The sequence below is a fragment of the Ranitomeya variabilis genome, chromosome 6, assembly GCF_051348905.1.
Source record: "Ranitomeya variabilis isolate aRanVar5 chromosome 6, aRanVar5.hap1, whole genome shotgun sequence".
In the NCBI taxonomy this organism is placed as follows: Eukaryota; Metazoa; Chordata; class Amphibia; order Anura; family Dendrobatidae; genus Ranitomeya; species Ranitomeya variabilis.
The window spans coordinates 275285219-275304955 of NC_135237.1; the positions used below are offsets into that span (position 1 = coordinate 275285219).

At 43.1% G+C, this 19737-nt stretch overlaps 1 protein-coding gene across 1 annotated transcript in view; it reads right to left on the reverse strand.

Moving 5' to 3' along the window:
- TMEFF1 (transmembrane protein with EGF like and two follistatin like domains 1) overlaps positions 1–19048 on the reverse strand; it is a 275343-nt gene extending 256295 nt beyond the window's left edge. The window contains exon 1 of the mRNA XM_077269682.1: positions 18539–19048. Coding sequence (XP_077125797.1) covers positions 18539–18695 — 157 coding nt within the window. The 5' untranslated portion in view covers positions 18696–19048. The remainder of the gene's footprint in view (positions 1–18538) is intronic.
- Positions 19049–19737: the final 689 nt, after the last annotated feature.

Sequence of the window (19737 nt, forward strand, 5' to 3'; positions counted from 1 at the left end):
TGGCCTGAATTGACTTTTTAGTCTTAAAGTCTTAAAGATTTTTAGGCCCATAAAAGCTATTGTTACAACAGGATGCAGTCCATTTCATGGATATCAGTGCGATAGAAAACATTATGGTTTTGTTTCACTACCACATAATAGGCATAGTTTATATAACTGTCCCTATAAGAAAAATGTGGGAAAATAGAATAAAATGTGTTTCAAAATATAAATATTTTTTTCATTTTGATGTTAAATATATAACTGTAAAATAATCACCAAAATTTTGTTACGCGTCACTTAGATAACATCCCTGTGTGTCACCAGTGTACACATATGCATGACGTTTTGTGGCCGGGCTGTTGTAAAAACGGACATGTCAGCGTAATTTGCCCACAGACACAGGGTCCTTGGAAATCCACTGACATGTGCACAGACCCATTCATTTAAATGGGTCTATGTATTAGGTGTGTCCAGTACCTGTGAAAACTGTCACCACACATACTGGACACACTGACCTGTGAAAAAGGCCTTAGTAATATCAAAGTGACCTCATTCTAGAAACAGATTGTAGCCTGGCAGTAACCAACATTCCATTTACTAACAATGCAATGAAAGACCATTCAAGTTTGCACCTCTTAGGGTACTGTCACACAGTGCAATTTTGATCGCTACGACGGTACGATTTGTGACGTTCTAGCGATATCGTTACGATATCGCAGTGTCTGACACGCAGCAGCGATCAGGGATCCTGCTGAGAATCGTACGTCGTAGCAGATCGTTTGGAACTTTCTTTCGTCGCTTGATCACCCGCTGACATCGCTGGATCGTTGTGTGTGACAGCGATCCAGCGATGTGTTCGCTTGTAACCAGGGTAAACATCGGGTAACTAAGCGCAGGGCCGCGCTTAGTAACCCGATGTTTACCGTGGTTACCAGCGTAAACGTAAAAAAAACAAACAGTACATACTTACATTCCGGTGTCTGTCCCCGGCGTCTCAGCTTCTCTGCACTGTGAGCGCCGGCCAGCCGGAAAGCGAGCACAGCGGTGACGTCTGACGTCACCGCTCTGCTTTCCGGCCGCTGTGCTTACACAGTGCAGAGAAGCTGAGACGCCGGGGGACAGACACCGGAATGTAAGTATGTACTGTTTGGTTTTTTTACGTTTACGCTGGTAACCAGGGTAAACATCGGGTTACTAAGCGCGGCCCTGCGCTTAGTAACCCGATGTTTACCCTGGTTACCCGGGGACTTCGGCATCGCTCCAGCGCCGTGATTGCAACGTGTGACCGCAGTCTACGACGCTGGAGCGATAATCATACGATCGCTGCGACGTCACGGATCGTGCCGTCGTAGCGATCAAAATTGCTCTGTGTGACAGTACCCTTAGTCTTTTGTAATCAGGCAAACTGCTCTGTGAAGAACACAGACTCAAACTGATGGGGTCACTGACAGCAATAACATCAGCCTGCTATGATTAAGACAAATGATGTGCTATATATTCCATAACTTTCTCCACTTCCCACAAATATGCTTACATTTCCTGGAGGCAAATTAGGTCAATTGGGCTCTGTTTGGGTATTAATAGTATTAATACTGCCCAGACAACTGGCAGTGGTAATTCTTCTGTTAGCAACTCCAACATTCTTAGGGCTCTTTCACACGTCCATGTCTCCGGTACATGTGGTGACAGTTTTTGCATGTACCAGAGACACTAACACACGTAAACCCATTCAAGTGAATGGCTCTGTGCACATGTCAGTATGTTTCCACGGACCGTGTGTCCGTGGGCAAAACACGCTGACATGTCCATTTTATACCGTCAGCAAGGGCCACAAAATGTCCCACACACATGCACACGGATAACACAAATTGATGTCATCCGTGTGACACGCACCGGTGTCAGGGAAAAAGCGCTACAGTAAGCGCTGTTCCCCGAAGCTGTTTGCTGAAGACGCTCTCACTTTTCTCCCCTGCTTTGCAGGCGATCAGTGCAAGAAGGGGAGAATGATGAGAGTTGTATTCAAGAGAAAACAATGACAGCAGGCGGCGGCTGAAGGGACTATTACTCCCATATCAACCTACACCTGCTGCAGCTAATAACAGTGACAGCAGGAGCGGCTGATGGGAGTATTCAGACAGCCGCCACTTGATCTATAAATGAATGAAAAACCTGGACTGGGTATTTTCTATAAGCAGTCAGGCAAAACTGACAGCTGGGGGCTGCAACCCTCACCTGTCAGCTTCAGCAAGGCTAGTTATCAAGAATAGAGTGGTCCACACACTTTTTTTAATTATTTAAATAAATAACTTTAAAAAACCGCATGGGGTCCCATTTTTTACAAACAGCCTTGTTAAAGCTGACAGCTGGGGGGCTGGTATTCTCAGCCTGGTAAGGGGCCATTGATATAGGCCCCCAGCCTAAAAATAGCACCCCACAGCTGCCCAGAAAAGGCACATCTATTAGATGCGCCAATTTTGGCGCTTTTCCCGGATCTTCCCACTTGCCCTGTAGCAGTGGCAGTGGGGTTCATATTTGTGGGGTTGATGTCACCTTTGACATCAAACCCATGGCTTAGTAATGGAGAGATGTCTATGCAGCAGTTCATTCACCAGTGGTTTTCAGCCTGGACTGTCGCATCTTGGCACCGTCCAGGATTAAAACTATTTATCCCCCCGACATCGATTACGGCGTGGGACAGAATGACTGAGGGGTGAGGGATATTGTTGTTTTTTATTTTAGTTTTATTACAGGAGACGAGGGCTTCGGTGGAAATAGGTGTTAAGTGAGTATAACTGTGTTTATTATTTTTAAAACTGTGTTTTATTTTATTTCTAATAAAATACTTTATTCTGGCTGTGTCTTTATTTACAATGCAACTATAGGATTAGTAATGAATAGGTGTCTTATAGACACCTCTCCATTACTAAGCCGTGGGTTTGATGTCACCTTACAATACAAAGGTGACATCAACGCCACAAATATGAACCCCACTTGCCACCGCTACAGGGCAAGTGGGAAGAGCTGGGCAAAACGCCAGACTAGGCGCCTTTTCTGGGCAGCTTCAGGCTGCTATTTTTAGGCTGCGGGGGCCTATATCAATGGCCCCTTACCAGCCTGAGAATACCAGCCCCCAGCTATCAGATTTAGCAAGGCTGGTTGTCAAAAATGTGGGGACTCCACGCAGTTTTAATTTTTTATTTAAATAATTAAAAAAACAGCATGGGGATCCCTCTATTCTTGATAACTAGCCTTGCTGAGGGTTGCAGCCCCAGCTGCTAGTTTTGCCTGGCTGGTTATAGAAAAAAGAGGGGAATCCATGCCGGTTTTTCATTCATTTATTTATTTATAGTGCAAGCGACAGCTGATGAATACTCCCATCAGCCGCTCCTGCTGTCACTGATAGTCCTATCAGCCGCTGACTGCTGTCATTGTTATCTTTTGAATACAACTCGCCGGCAGAGAAGAGGAAAATGATGAGAGCCATCTTCAGCCCCTTCGCACTGGGGAACATCGCTTACTGTAGCACTTCTTCCCTGGAGCCCGTCCGTGTCATACTGATTTGACACAGGCGCGGCACACGGTTACCGCAAGTATTACACACACGGACACTGCCATCTCCGGTACAACTTTTTTCCAGTACCGGAAATAAACAGACGTGTGAAACTGGCCGTAGCCAGCATATTTTTTTTCTTTTACACTAACCCATCCATTAACATTACCACGTCTTCTTTTACCATACATTTTGTATAGGAGTATAATTTACTTTGGACAGTATTTTCAACCCCAAGTTAATCAACCCTTTCCAAAAATGACATAACAAGAAATGCTAGATAGGTAGATATCAGTGCAGAAAGCAAAATGTGGCAGCAGTCTGTAATATAGATGTGGCACATATTGTTGTCAAACTGGACTAATAAAACGTGTGCAAAGACAGACATGCACAGCTGTATACATTTTTTTTTCTATTTTTCTAACAAAATGTACCGTAACTCCCCTTCCCCTATATGTGCAGTAATAATTGCTAGGTTAGTACACATTCAAAAAGCCAGCACCTGCAAGACCTTGCTTCATTGGTGTGGTGTAGATGGATATAAAATTTGACAAGTAAAATAATAACAGTAGTTAAAAAAATGTTTGTAATATATACTTTGTGAGGTTGACAATCACAGTCAGATATCTGGATTTTGGGGAATTTCTATTTTGCATTAAAAAATTATTCCCCATTTCACAAAAAGGATTGCACAAGAAATGCAAAAACTCAGAACAATCGCTTGTGACAATGGTTTCAGAGTTTTTTCGGAAAACTTTATTCTGCAGCTTTCTAGTGCATGAAGTAAAAAATGTGTAACTCAAATGCAGCAGGACAAATGCCAGCTACACTAAATCACTGATCAATTACACTGTGACAGCTGCCAATATCTATCCTAATTCTATCCTTATCGATTGAATCTTTGTATTATTTGCAAACTACTTCACTCATCGTCTTCACGCTGCCATTGTACAACACATTATTGTTTGGAGTATTTGCCCAATGTTTTAGGACTTTCCCTTCCTAACTCTATTTCTGCGAGCTCTGATGTCCTCTCACTATCATATATCACCCTAAAATTGCTGCTGCATTCCCTGCTTAGGCATTTATATAAGATCTTGTATTCCCTACTGATTAGCTGCACTATGCCATGTGACGTAATAGTTGGATTGCATTATCTGGCAGCCGAGACGGTCGTGAATGAAGTTACGGTATGTTATCCAACTGTGGCTAATGAAATCTTATGCAATGTGAAGATGGCTTTGCCCATTTATTTTGGTAACTCACATGAATAAAAAAGCAACTTGTCCAAATTTGTTAGGACCTTTGAGTTGCATAAAATTCAACACAAATTTGATTTACAGAGAATGAATTCACTCATTTCTATCATGTATGGCCACCACCTGCCTGTATGCACTCTAGGTAACAGTCTGGGCATAGTTCTGATCAGAAGATGAATGGTGTACTGGAAGTCATGCTTGTTGAACTTTAAATGGCCTGCTGAATTTAAATGCCAGATTCTTTTGTTCTTCCAGGAAATATGTTGTCACCAAGTCGCGATGTCTGGCAGTGCTTTATTCCACCTTTCTCCATTGAAAACACAAGTACGCCTGGTTGAGCTGAGTGTGCATGTGTATGGGAGAGCCCGTCAAAACAGCAGTCAGTTAAAGGGTTGATTGTGACTTGTAGGATCACTACTTCCAATAGGTGGCGCAATAGAGTTCAAGTCCTCTTTTTCTCTGAAGAGGCGATTTGCATATTATATTTCCCAGAGGAGCATTGCACGGCGAATAAGCCTCCTTACCTTGACATGCCAGACCTGGTATGTCACTCTCCACAAGGAGAAACCTTACCCCTTAGACCTCTGTTCGGCTGATAATGATCTAAGGTAGGTGGGCACTTTTAGGTGAGAGCTGAAAATTTGACAATCAGCGGCTTTTTCCTGCTATGTCTATAATACTTGGGTGTGCCAAGTTCAGTAAATATGGGGACCCTCTGTGAGGGCAAAGGTATAAATTAAAGCTCTTGGACCTCAATGTTAATGCTATTTAAAAAAAAATGTGTCTTATGCGGTACAAAGGCCTAGACCTTCCTAAGACAAGGGCCTGATTGACACTGCCATAAGGAAGTAAAAAACCCTCTACTGTTAATGCGAGAGGCTTTGCAATAACTAAACTGAAATAAATTGTATAAGACTATTTAGTGGTGTAAGTGAGAACCAACATGGTAGATATTTATTGTGCACTATTTTAATGACTCCTGGGCTCATCACATCTATGTATTGGAGATAATCAGAATATGAGGCAAATGCAAATTCACTTTCCTGTACTCACTGACAAGAAGACACAATGTTCACTGCGTGCAGAATCGGGAAACAGTGTCATTACTGTGGGACTTTTAGTTATAGATAAAAGTTACTGTAAATAATTGAAGACGTAGGGTGAATCTGTGCTCCAGCCGGCACGTCGCTCTCGCCCCCGAGGCTCAGGAAGCGCTACCTACTGAAGCTACCATCGTTACATGATTATTGTAGAAGCGAGAACAAATCAAGCGCTCATTTGGAGAAGTCACAATGGTACAAGGAGGATGGGACTCTGATGGACAAAAGCGGCAGGTAAATCCTAATGGCTACACAAATCGCACTCTTAAAATCATAACGGAGGAAGAAAGCGGCAGAAGTATTTGGATGTAATACTATCTTCATACAGAAAACTGGAATTGATGACCTACATGGCATTAAAACACTGTTCTGTCCTATTGAGGTACTTATCCGAATCTCCAGCTCAGCCATTTAGCCTGACAGAGAGGACGGGGCCATTCTGTTCCTGAGATGTCTGCTTCTTGGTGACGGGAGCCAAATGGCTGAGAGAAGGTATATTTCCAATGTCCGATCAGCATCCCATATTTATGGAACTAGTCACTGCTAGGTTATAGAAGCCCCCGTTTTCCGGCCATAGACATCACAGTTCATCATTTTATAGGGTGATTGCTTTGTATTTCTATTCTGAATATATTCTGTTTATGTAAGGAACATAGCCTTCCTAAATTATTCAGTGCCACTGGCAGTATATGAGTTACGTGCCATACATTTGTATGAAGGTTCATCTAGTGAGTTTATTTCATCCAGGATTATTATTATGTCACGGCTTTGCTGACCTTAGCATATTACACCACCATATTTGAAATAAAATATTACTTCATAAGCAACATTTCTTTATTATACACCAAGTTACAGACTTGCTTGTCCATAAATATGCATGCTCAGAACATATGAGCATGCATGTATACACCTTTACACAAAGTAGGGGAAGTGGCTACTGTCAACCTTCATCCTGCCCTATGCTTGTTTCCCATGATAATAAATGGGCTGCCCTCATACACATGGGTAGGTCCAGCAAATGCTGGTATTATCTCTGAAAACCATACATAGAGTTGTATATTTGAACTACTAATATAATGTCAAGTGAAAAATATACAACAAAGCATCCGAAAGAGAAAATTGAATACAAAAAACTTACCCTGATTAATTAACTACAGCTACTGTAATCAACTCTGTATACAACAATAGAGAGTAACAGCGTTTTCTCATACACATCATAGATCTGATAATCACAGAATAGTTACTAAATATATTATGGGGTCTGGCTACTGATACCCCACTGATTCCAAGAGCATCAAGCCCAAAATATCCTGCTTGAAAACAGAGGTAATGGGTGCACATACTCATGCTCACATGCTCACTACTGCTCACACCAGTGATTTCACATGCTCACTACTGCTCAGGCAAGTGATTTCGCATGCTCACTTTTGCTCACACCACTGGCTGCACATGCTCACTACTTTCTGACCAGTGGTTTAACATGCTCACTACTGCTCACATCACTGGCTGCACATGCTCTCTACTTTCTGACCAGTGGTTTAACATGCTCACTACTGCTCACAACAGTGGTTGCACATGCTCACTACTGCTCACACCAGTGGTTGCACGTGCTCACTACTGCTCACACCAATGGTTGCACATGCTCACTACTGCTCACACCAGTGGTTGCACATGCTCGCTACTGCTCAGACCAGTGGTTTCACATGCTCACTATTGCTCACACCACTGGCTGCACATGCTTACTACTTTCTGACCAGTGGTTTCACATGCTCACTACTGCTCACACCAGTGGTTGCACATGCTCACTACTGCTCAGACCAGTGCTTTCACATGCTCACTACTGCTCACACCACTGGCTGCACATGCTCACTACTGCTCACACCACTGGCTGCACATGCTCACTGCTGCTCACACCAGCGGATGCACATGCTCACTACTGGTCCATTAACACAAGGGACTCCTAGACCCCTAGGGATCATGTATTTATCATATCTTTCTGTGGATATATGTTGCTTATGGGACAACCGTTCTAAAGATATATTTTTCTACATAATAATTTTACTCTAGTCTTCACACATTTTATATTTTAGTTTTTTAGTTTAACATCACAGGATAGGGCCTTCGGCAGAACCCATCAGGCTGAATTTAGAAATTGACATGTGACAGATCCTACATAGAAAATAAAACATATTATTAGAAGGCGACGGCTGGCAGCAACATCAATCAGCAAGTGATCTCACCTAATGACCTAAAGTAAAAAGCGGGCCTGGTCTCCCGCCTAACAAAGGACCCCAGCCTGCTTCAGCTTTCTTAGCTGGCTGATAAAAAAAGATCTGACATAAAGCTTCACTGGAGCAGAGAATCAATAATTGCTCACTGCTCCAAGCAAGTTGTCCCTCAAAACAATCTTCTCAGGGAAAACACAGAAAATCTAAGCATCTGAGTAAATTTCCCTTTCAATTCGCCTAAGAAGTGATTAAAAAGCCATTTACCCAGACAAGTCTCTTACTTCCATGGGGGGTAACAGCATCATTTTCTTTCTTGTCAGCTAAAACAAATACAGTACAAGCTGAGTGTACCGAGAAGCAGAAAACATATAATAGCAGTCACAGAAAGCTGCGGCGGATGTGAAATACCGCAGAATATCGCACATTATACCTACGTGGTATAGGCTCCATATAATTAGGGGCTGAGTGACGAAATTACAGCAGACAAGCAAACCGCTATTTAATAGATGTCAAATCAGCACTGGTGGAAATAGTGTTCTGCATAGTATCCTACATAAATCCAGCACTATAATGGTCTTCACAAAGTTATGTCATCACACGCAGACCACTCTGCCAAGGAAGAGACCCTCATCACTGTCCATGCTACATACAGACAAGGGGAGGCCAATTAATTTTCCCAATGGGCTCCATCAGAAACTGGTAATGGTGTGGAAGGCTGAACAAACAGGTGAAATTAAAGGGGTTGTCCACCAGTAGAAAACCCACTAAATAAAAAAAATGCTTATTTATCTCCAGCACCGACAACGCTGATGCGTCAGCCAGAAGTCACATGACGTTGGTATGCCACATTGGTGGCAAATCAGCCACCCAGGAAGTAAGCATTTCTCTATTTTGTGTAGCTAATGAAAATGAGTTGTCCAGTAGTGGACCACCCTTTAAATAATTCTGCTCAATATTAATTCTAGGAGATACCATTTACCCCTAATCTCCAGTCTAATATTGCAGTAATGATCATTTTCAGCAGTAATCATCCCTTAATTGCTGTCCTCCCTCAGATCCATGCCAGTAGCCCAGTAGTTTATATTCTTGGTGCTCCTTGCAGATTAGAAGCAGTGCAACACTCAGGATATGGCTGCTGTCAGACAGCCGTATGTTCTCTCATGAGACTCGGCTCAAACTCTGGCTCATCACTAAGATAAAGATAAATATACAGGGCCCAATTCATTAAGAGTTGTCACACAAGTTTTGATGAGAGGCGTGGTGGGGTCAGAGGCCCCTGATTCATTAAGAGGCACCCAGTGCACCTCGCTACATATCACAGACTGGAGTAATGTGTGGTGTAAAGTGCATCACTACTCGCCACGCTCTGTTCAACCCAGCTCCACCGATTTTTCTACAGCAAACACTTCTCCAATAAGCATATCAAACAGGGTTGTCAAGATGAGACCCCTTTAAAAAAAAACATACAAAACAAATGACAGCTCTTCTTAAAAGTAACCTTTCACCTTGGAAATGCTGTGCAACAATGGGCTGCTTGTTATAGTGTCGGAGAAGCTGAGTGGATTGACATACAGTTAGGTGAGAAATGGTTCGATATGCCCTGTATTTTATTCACTGACATTCACTATGCATAGTGAGGTAGCTGTCAGTCATCGTTTAGGACCACCCACTGGACTCCGAAGTCCAAACTGCGCAGAGATTTAAATGAAGAAAAGAATTTTCCCTGTTCTGATTGCATTATACAATTCTGCCAGTTGAAGCAGACATATCTACTCTCAATTCGTTGGGCACACTTGCTCATGGTGTCGCAATCTCTTTGGTTAAAAGGTGGACACAATAAGATCTTTTTATGCAACACACTAGGATCAGGACTACAATCAGTTCATTATATCTTAATTCTCTACAATACAAAAGATAATAAGTCCTGGACCTTGGGGGTCACTATCAGGAGGTCTCACCACTTATTTAGTAACGGACGTGATTTACTTGTCTTCACAAATCCGTGTTTTTTACAGACCGAGTGTTTGCACATCAAAATCATACATTGAAGTCTATAAGACTGTGGAAAAATAGAGGGTACATGGCTGACTTCCATTTGTCATCTGAGCGCTGTCTGCTTTTTATTGTGTAATGCATAGGAGAAGCTTGGAATTTGCACACTGATGGTAAACACAGACACATTTACCAACAATGGATGAAAATCGGCTGGTCGACATCAATCTATTCTCCACATGTGCAGAAAAAAAAGATATCTGGAAGTGGTCTTACAATATCACCTTCAAAGCTGTTACATCTGCAAGACCGCATGACCTACCATAATGACAGCACAGTTTTGAGGGTGACATAACAGTTTACCAAAAACTACTTTTGCTGTGAAACCCTTTCCTGGATTCCTTTGTCTTGTTCAGATTTCCTGGGTGATATACCATTAGGGTACAGCTAAACGGTAGGTCTGGATCTCTACTCACCTCCATAGCTAATGGCCACACAATTTTGCTTCACAATTGCACAGCTATTGGCCCGGCACAAATGGATGCAGCTTCAGTCACACTACCACCGCACCACCACCACACAGTCTAGCCATTCCTTTACTCCAGTACCTCTCTTGCTTCAGGCTCCCAATGTCTGCTGGTTATGTTCACCTGCTATTTCTTTTCCTCGCATACAGCTAGGATCAACATCTTGCTGAAACTATAAGGCCAGTTCTAGGTGGACATATTTAATAGTATATACATATCGAAATGCATGAACTGACTAAGGGTTTCCCGAATCAAACTTACAAACTCATAAGCATAAATGAGGCTGTAAGCTCAGGTTGGGAGACCCTCGGTCAGTCCGTGTATTGCGGTTCATACACACCATAAAATAAGCTTGTGTGAGGCCTACTTTATACTGCAGCTCTGCCTATTCAGATTGGCTGCTGAATATACACAAGCCCACCACCATGAAGACAATGCCCACACTGGGCCCGGGAAGCTATAGGGAAGCCGTTTAGTGGGGTCCCAGTAACTACGGTACTATAGCTATTTAAGTTTCTGTGTGGGCGATACAGTGGCCAGTGATTTTCTCCGCCTAATAAAATAGCTCCTCAGCAAAAATTTACATGTTTTTTTTACCCCCATTTTGTTACTCAAGTGGCCTCCATTTCTCCAGTGTGACCTTCAAGCCAAGGTTTTGTTCACACAGGACTGATATTCTGTAGACTTTCCACACTGAAAATTCCACAATGAAATCCACTGAAGCAAAATCCACACCAAAATGAGCGGATTTTATTATGGTTTTCATTTTAGATGTGCTGCTGATTTCACTCTGAAATGTATTCTTCCCCTTAATTTTGTATACTTTACATCCTGAATCTGCATGAAGTTATCTATAATCCTCATAGTCCCTGAAGTCAGGGTAGAATGGACCTAACGAAGCCTGAGCAGGAAAAGAGAAATTTTGTTCTCCACCTTCTCCTCTCCTGTGCTAGAATTCTGAGAGAATCGGATCACACTAAGCTGACACTCGGTTCAGACTCCGATCAGGGTTAGGCGAGTGTCATTTACATAGTCGATCAGATTCTCTTGCACGAGAGAATCAACGGCCTTATGAAAAATGAAATGAAATGAAAAATACAGATGTAGCCAAGATTAACACCCTTAATACGGCACTATGGTGTCACAGCAGCAAAAAGGGAATTTGAAACCTTACATGACATCGGTCAATGGCTTGTGTAATGTTAAGTCGTCTTAATCCTATTAAATGAGATAACCTTCTGTGACAAGTTATCAAGATGGTGTGTCAAGCTAAACTTGGCTTCTTCTGTCATTGTAGCCAGAGTTGAACTGGCCCACCAAAGCACCACCAAATCCAGGTAATTATACAAAATGTACGTGAGTTATTTATTTGCTGCTGGTGCTGAATAACATCTAACATAATGAAAAATATGACAATTTGCCATTTATCATACTGATGTCTTGTTGTAAGACACAGGGGCTTTAGGCCCACTCAGGCACCAGGGCCTACGGGGGACTGCTACCACTGCAGCCCCTACATCTACACGTCTGCTAGACTTAAAAGGGGATGTGCATATATCCTGCATGAACTGATGGTGTGGGTGGTTCGGTGGGAGACCTAGAATCATGTATGTTAGGCAGGCCTAAAGTTGCATCCTGAAGTATGGAATAATTAGGCTGGAGCTGTAGGTGGACTTAGGCCAAGAACCGAGACTAGAGAATGAGGTTGCATTGTTATACCTTGTTTACTGCCACCGCAAAAAGAATGTCACTTACATAGAGCAGCAATGTCGCAAAGTTGCAGTGTAGCCCTAAACTTAAAGGTGATGTCCACTGCTCAGATAACCATTTCTTTAAAATTGCATTTCCGACATCCCATACCGACACTGTTTCAGCAATGTTGGCGCTGAGTCTTCCAAATCTCACGTGACATTGTTATGATATGACAGCCCTGCAGCCAATGGGCTAAAGGACTCACAATTCCCTTGCACGTCCAAGGGTCATCCGAAAAAAGTGAGAGCGCACCAGCTCAATAGCGGTCACTGATTGGGTGCAGGGCTCATGTGGCATACCAATGTCATGGAAGCCTCATGAAACTTAAAAAGCCACACAGCTAAAAAGGGCAGCAGTATTTAAGGTACCTGCCCAGGTCACAGAACTAATGCAGCAAACCCATGTAATAAAGATGGCGTCAACACAGGTGCAAAACACTGATGAGACAACCACTCACAGCCTACCAGTTCATGGAGGGGGTGGTTGTTTAGCATTAAAATTGCAAAGAAAAAAGGCTTGTATAGGGCGCTGGTCACACGCAGGTAGTGCTAAGCAATCACCAAAACCATGAACTGGTAGGCTGTGAGTGGTTGTCTCATCAGTACTTTGCACCTGTATTGATGCCATCTTTATTACATGGGTTTGCTCCATTATTTCTGAGACCTGAGCAGGTAAATACTGCTGTCCCCTATTTAAGCTGTGTGAACTTTTGAATTTTAGGGGGAATTCTAATTCCTCTTATTGTGGCTTTGTTTTAATTTTACCTCAGGAAACTCAGGGCCGACATCGCTGAGCGTAGTGGTATGGAAACTGAGGATAGGATATTTTTATTTTTCAAGTGGGAATATAGCACTTAAGAAGGGGGTGGACTAGAAGTGCAAAAACTCTTTAATTGTATTTATCACTGCAGTTGGAATAATATTAATTTCCTACAATTTCTGTAACTGAAAGCTTCTTTCAATTAAAAGAACAATTACAATCAGAAGTATAAGAAATCTCCCTTTATAAGACTGTGGTAACTTGTAGCATATCCTGAGGGAAGGAGAATCCCTTTTCCATTCACCCAGCGGTATCTGCAAGGGGTACCAAACCGCGTACCTAATTATGACCTTCTACGGCACAATAATCAATGGAGAATGAATGCAGCAATGCTCACAGAAGGTTAATGCCTGAAAACAAAGGAAAAGGATGCTAATTACAAGGAAATCTCATTTTGCTTACAATACCATAGCTATAGGGAGTGACGGGATAGCAGTTACACCTGGGCCCATGTGCCTCAGTGGGCATATATGAGGACACCAGTATTATACATGGTCCTTGATACAGATTTTGCATTGATACCCGGGGACACTTCTTGGATACAATGCATACTTTTATTCTAGCGATATATTGTCCCATATTGTATCACAACTATAATACAAGATCAGGATAACACTGATTAGTACATTATGCCCATACACGCTCCAGAGTTGTAGGGTGTTCTGCGCGGCATTCTTCACACTTCAATATGCTCGGCATGGGATGACTGTCAACGCTCTAATTGAAAGCATGTAACTGCCATTTAACAAAAGCTGGTAAAATGAAACCGGGCTGAATTCAGACCTATAGGAAGGATATTATTTAGCTACAGAACAGGTGGCAAAACAGACTGTAAGTGATATGTCTGTCTAGAGCTGATCAAGCGCAAGGAACATTTCCACCACACATTGGGATCTTGGAAGCGTTCTGCCCTTAAACTGCGCTTATGTAAGAAACAATGGGATTGTTTTACACTCTGTAGCCAAGAGAAAATAACCTAGAAATACCGATAGTGCCGCCACCTATAGTGCCCACATCTCCTCTACAACATGCTTGTCCTGGGGGCCATAGCACACGAAATGTGTGCCCCATCTCAGCCAATAATCATTTTTATTCTCTTCTAACCACAGTCATGTTTTCAATTTAGAGCGCAGTACATATTGTTTCTGCCATCTGAAACTATTAGAAAACTGAACCTTTTGGGATAAGATCGTGGGACCATAGAAGTCCATCTGAAAACCACCATGAGTTGTGCCGTAAACATTGGTGCAAACTGAATTTGTCATTTCAATCACATATTCCTGCACAATGGAGGACATTACAAGGAGTGTCATTTCGCCAACAGATTTTATTTAAGACCAAAAGATCACATTGTTTATGTCCTGTTCACCAAATTTACACAATGGGACCAAGGTCTATTACAATGAAGAACTGATCATATATAGTATAGGCTGGACCCCAGTTATTTTTTTATTGTACCCTAAAACTAAAAACTGTTGCGGAAAATATGCAGAAAATGTCAACCAGATGTTCTGTGGTGTATATATAGCAAAATATATACATACATATGAAAAAATATGTATGTACATGCCGTTTACAGATGTGCTGTTTCCATTGACCTAACTATAGGTTTGATTCTAAAAGTATGTTCACACACCCTGTTTTGTGGATTTTTCAAGATGAAAAAAACACAAGATTTTTGGAGAATTTTTGTAAGAACGTGCAAATGTTGGCGCTGTTATGATACAATTTCAATTTCATCATTCTTTTTATCATACTATGTATATGGCAAAAGGATATGTCTTTTTGACACATTTCAGACAAAAGCCATAGAAACATACAGAAAACAGGAGAAAAATCACAAGACTGTGAAAAACTCCCATGTTGCTGGCATGTTGCTCTACCACGTGTAGGCAAAATAGTGTGAATTTGCCACATTTCCAACTTGAATGAACGGTAAGCTTGTTGAAAGGTTTGACGTGATCTTTTTCCCATGTGATATTTGGCATAGAATCTGGGTCAAAGCCCTTTCACAAAAAAAGGAATTCCATTCCTTACATTTCTGATACCTGGTATAGAAAATTATATGGCATCCCTACCATTCAAATTGTAGATAGGAAAGTTATCGGATGATACACCCAAGAAGAAGGGTCGTCTAAGGTGAACTTCTCCCATAGACTGATGAATAAGACAAACCTACAATACCGACCATCGGTGTTACTGAAAGTGCAGTGCTGAGCTGTACAGAGGTGTATAAGCAATGGTGGGCAAGCTGTAGGTGCTAGGGGTCCACCAATCTAGTACTCATGGCCTACGCTTAAGATATACCATCATTATAGAACTGGATAAAACCTTTAACCAAAATGTTCCCTTATTCTTACATACTTTCATTTATCTTACACAATCACTCTAAGGAATTGTTTCCATTTGTGAGAAACACGTCCGTGTCTCGCATGTGGAAACCAAGCTCTGGCGCCGGCACTCCAGAGCGGAGCGTGCGGCTCCATGTGTTGCTATGCGGCCGCATGCTCCGCTCCCAAGTGCCGGCACCAGAGCTTGGTTTCCACATGTGAGACACGGACATGTTTCTCGCAAATGGAAACGAGCCCTAAGGCCGGTTTCACACATCCGTGTTTTGCGGTCCATAGTCTGGCTGTGGGTTACCTCACAAGAATTCGGCATCATCTTAAGTATATATGATGCTGCCATGTTCATAAAATGTGTGAACATGGCATAATTCCCTACATAATGACGCTGTCCAGTCAAGGCTGGCAGTGTAGGCGCACATCCTACTGGCAAGGAAATGGTCATGCTCAGCTGTGAAATAATTGCTATATTTCCAGGAGTGTTAACAGAGGAACAATAGAGAACTATAAGGAAAGATGTCCAGAATTGTTAATCCATGGGGAAAACAAGCATTTACGACATCTTACCCGTCTGACGTGCTATCAGGTCATTATCAGACATGAGCTTGTAATGTTTATCAGATGGAAAAATGCATAAAAAGTGCATGCTGTTCCCCGTCCTCTGTAAATGTACTTGGGTTTCATGCTTAAACAATGGTGAAGCCATTTCCCTTTATTCTTGTATTGAAATCACCTTTCATTAAGAAGAATTTCATCCAGTTCTTTGAACTTTAAAGACATTTTTTAGAGATTGATTTTCTAACCGCGGATCATGAGGTCAGCTCACGCTGAGACTATCCTCCACTACCCCAGCCAAGTGCCAATCTCTGAATTAAAGAGGCTTCTCTCACTGTGGGAAGAAGGATGAATGTCCCTGGAGTAGTCATTCACATTTTAATAGTGACCTACATACTATGGTAAAGCAAGCTGCTAATAGGGCGAACCTGCTATCAATTCTGTGCGGAAAACTAATTGCGTCACAAGAGAAATGGGGGCATCACAGGACGCCCCTGAACTTCACCACCGCTAGCCCACCATTCTCACCTCGGGTCTGCTGCCCTAGGCTTGCATTTAAATAGCCTGGGCAATGCAAGAGTGGCGCCCCCTATGGCACCCTCAGCAGAGGCACATGCCCTACGAGCCCTCCCTTGTTGTCACACAGCTTTCCCATATACTTTAATGAAAAGATGGAACTGAAATTTTTATTTTTGCAATTTGAGATTTCTGTTACTGCTTTTTTGTCATTTTCTAACATTCATGGAAATGTTTGTTCATGTCATTACCTACAAAACAGACCCGCACCACAATGCAGAGCTACTGATCCATAGCATTTTACACTCTAGCAAAGCTAACAAAGGGTTATTTTTCAGCCAACAACCATGACATGCTCCTAGAACTGGGGCGTTCTGCGTAATATCCAGGCCAACAGATGAGTCCTAGATTTATTCTCTGGCTCCATTCAATTCCAATGCTTCTATGTGCTTGTACTAATACGTATTAGGTTACGCCTTGTCTCCAGGAGACTTTGATAAAGAAATCCACCATTATTATGAGCGATTAGCATACGTTGCCATTATTATGCCATTGTTAAGCGCCCCTCAGGGGCTGAAAACAAATTAACCCAACAGGAATAAATGAGCATGACCCAAACTTCATATCAAGTGAAGTACACAGCAGTGCAGCGTGCAGGAGGGCATCCTAAACGGGGGATGGAACAGCTCTGCGATGCACTGGCACCCTGGCACTGGGGCAGAGGAGTTGTGCTGGGACCCAGCAGAAGTCGATGCCCAGGATACATTTATTAAGCCCACGACAATCAGCTTTCTGGGTCACTTCCAGCCCTAAGGGTCATGTCACGTGGTCAATTCTGGGCTCCTACCGAAAGTGACAGAAAGAGCCCAGCAATATCCAGCGAGGGGTGCGGCTTGCTTATTAATGACTCCTGCCAAGCACCTGCCAGCGACCAAGCTCTGATGGATCATCTGCCGACACACTGTACCAGCACACAGGGAGCTGCACGTCCTATTGTTCCCACAGACAGGACTATACTAAAACAATAGTGCTGCTCCGATACACGCCGACCGGGGGTCTTTGTCTTATACAATGCGAGGTCCTATCAGCACAAATACATATACAATAGTCCTTCTATCCGGAAATCCCACAGACGGTGCCAGGACCGAGACCCCGACAATGCTAACGTCACCGCTCAATAACCTCATCATATATATGTAGATTGCTGTATAAATTTATGTGTAGGTATATAGTACAACCCAATTGTACAGTATGTGAGACATGCTCTAGGTCTAGGTAATTGGGACACAACTAGAAACACGTTTACATATTTATAAATATTTATATCACACATATATAACACATACATATTATAGTGTGGAGTCCATTATGAGAATTGTAATAAGTGCTTCTGTGTATGTATATATATATATATATATATATATATATATATATACTGTATATACACACAGTATATATGAATGTTTACCTATGTACAGCATATATAAATGTATGCCTATATTCAGCATATATAAATGTATACCTATATTCAGCATATATAAATTTATACATATTCAGCATATATAAATGTAAACCTATATGCAGCATGTATACCTATACACAGCATCTATACATGTATACCTATATACAGCATCTATACCTATATACAGCATCTATACCTATACACAGCATCTATACGTATACACAGCATCTATACATGTATACCTATATACAGCATCTATACGTATACACAGCATCTATACGTATACACAGCATCTATACATGTATACCTATATACAGCATCTATACCTATACACAGCATCTATACCTATACACAGCCTCTATACATGCATACATAGACAGTGTGCTCCCGATGCCGGCCAGGTGCTGGCAGGTCCCATCCCAGTCAGTGGCACAGGAGGCGGGCACGGTACCTGAGCAGTTGGTGCCTTTGCCCTTGCCGTTCTGGCACTCGCTGGGCAGCTGGTTGGACGCCTGGACCCCAGAGAAGGCGAGGAAGAAGAGCAGCACAGAGGAGCAGGACCACAGGGGAGGCATCCGCCCGCAGGCAGCGGCAGACGGTCCGTCCATGGCGAGGGGCAGCGGGATGCTGGGGCTACGCGCGGCTTTGGCGAGGAAGGTACCGGCTGCTAGGGCAGGCCAAGAGCATCAATGATGGCACACAGCACGGGGCAGCAGCGGGCACTGCCTCCTCATTCCCTGCAGCCAGTGACGGCCAGTGTCTTCATACAGGGCAGCAGCACCTCACAGGAGGCTGTCACCCATCCTCAGGACCATGCTAGAGACCCCCGGCGGGCGCTGCCTGCTCTGCCCCTCCTTCCCCTGATTGCCCCGTCACTTTCCGCCCGGTTATTGTTCCCAGCAGCAGAGGCAATGTCACCAGCCGCTAGATGGGCGCAATACGTGTGGCTGCTGCTCACAACAAAGGGACTGAGTGGAGGAGGAGGAGAAGATGAAGGGGCCCACGTGACGGCAGCCCCCATGCCTCTCCTTGTAGCCAGTAGTAAACCCCACATGATGCTCATCATCAGGGCTGACTGCTGGGAGAGCTGAGCTCCGCACACTGACACTGTGCATGGGAGAAATGGATCTACAGTACTGTAGTCTAATACAATAGTGTCATATCACACATATAGCACATAGCAGACATAGCGGTCACGTGATCAGTGGAGCCTTTTAGACAAAGAGGGGCCCTGGGAAAAACTTTGAAGTGGGGCCCCAAATGCTCACATAGTGCACCATCACACAGAAACATTTCGGCTGTATTTACATGCGCTGAGTTCAGGCCGTCAAACGAGCATGATCGACAATAATGAATTTGTCCGACGCTTGTTTCCCGACCTCTTTACCGCGGCTAAGGAAGAGTGACGGGCTCAAAACGATCACTATACGATCACCCATGTATGGCCACCTCAAAGTAAAGCACTATATTAAACGATGTGCTTACCCATGGTGAATCAGGACCGGCAAGGATCTCCCCACAACCCCTGACGCGCGTTTCGCGTGCCCGCTTTCTCAAAAGGGGAAGTAGCATGCTTTGAGGTCTACTTTGAGGTGGCCGTACATGGGTGTTCACTAAGGAACGATATGTGGTTGGTGACTGAAACTATTA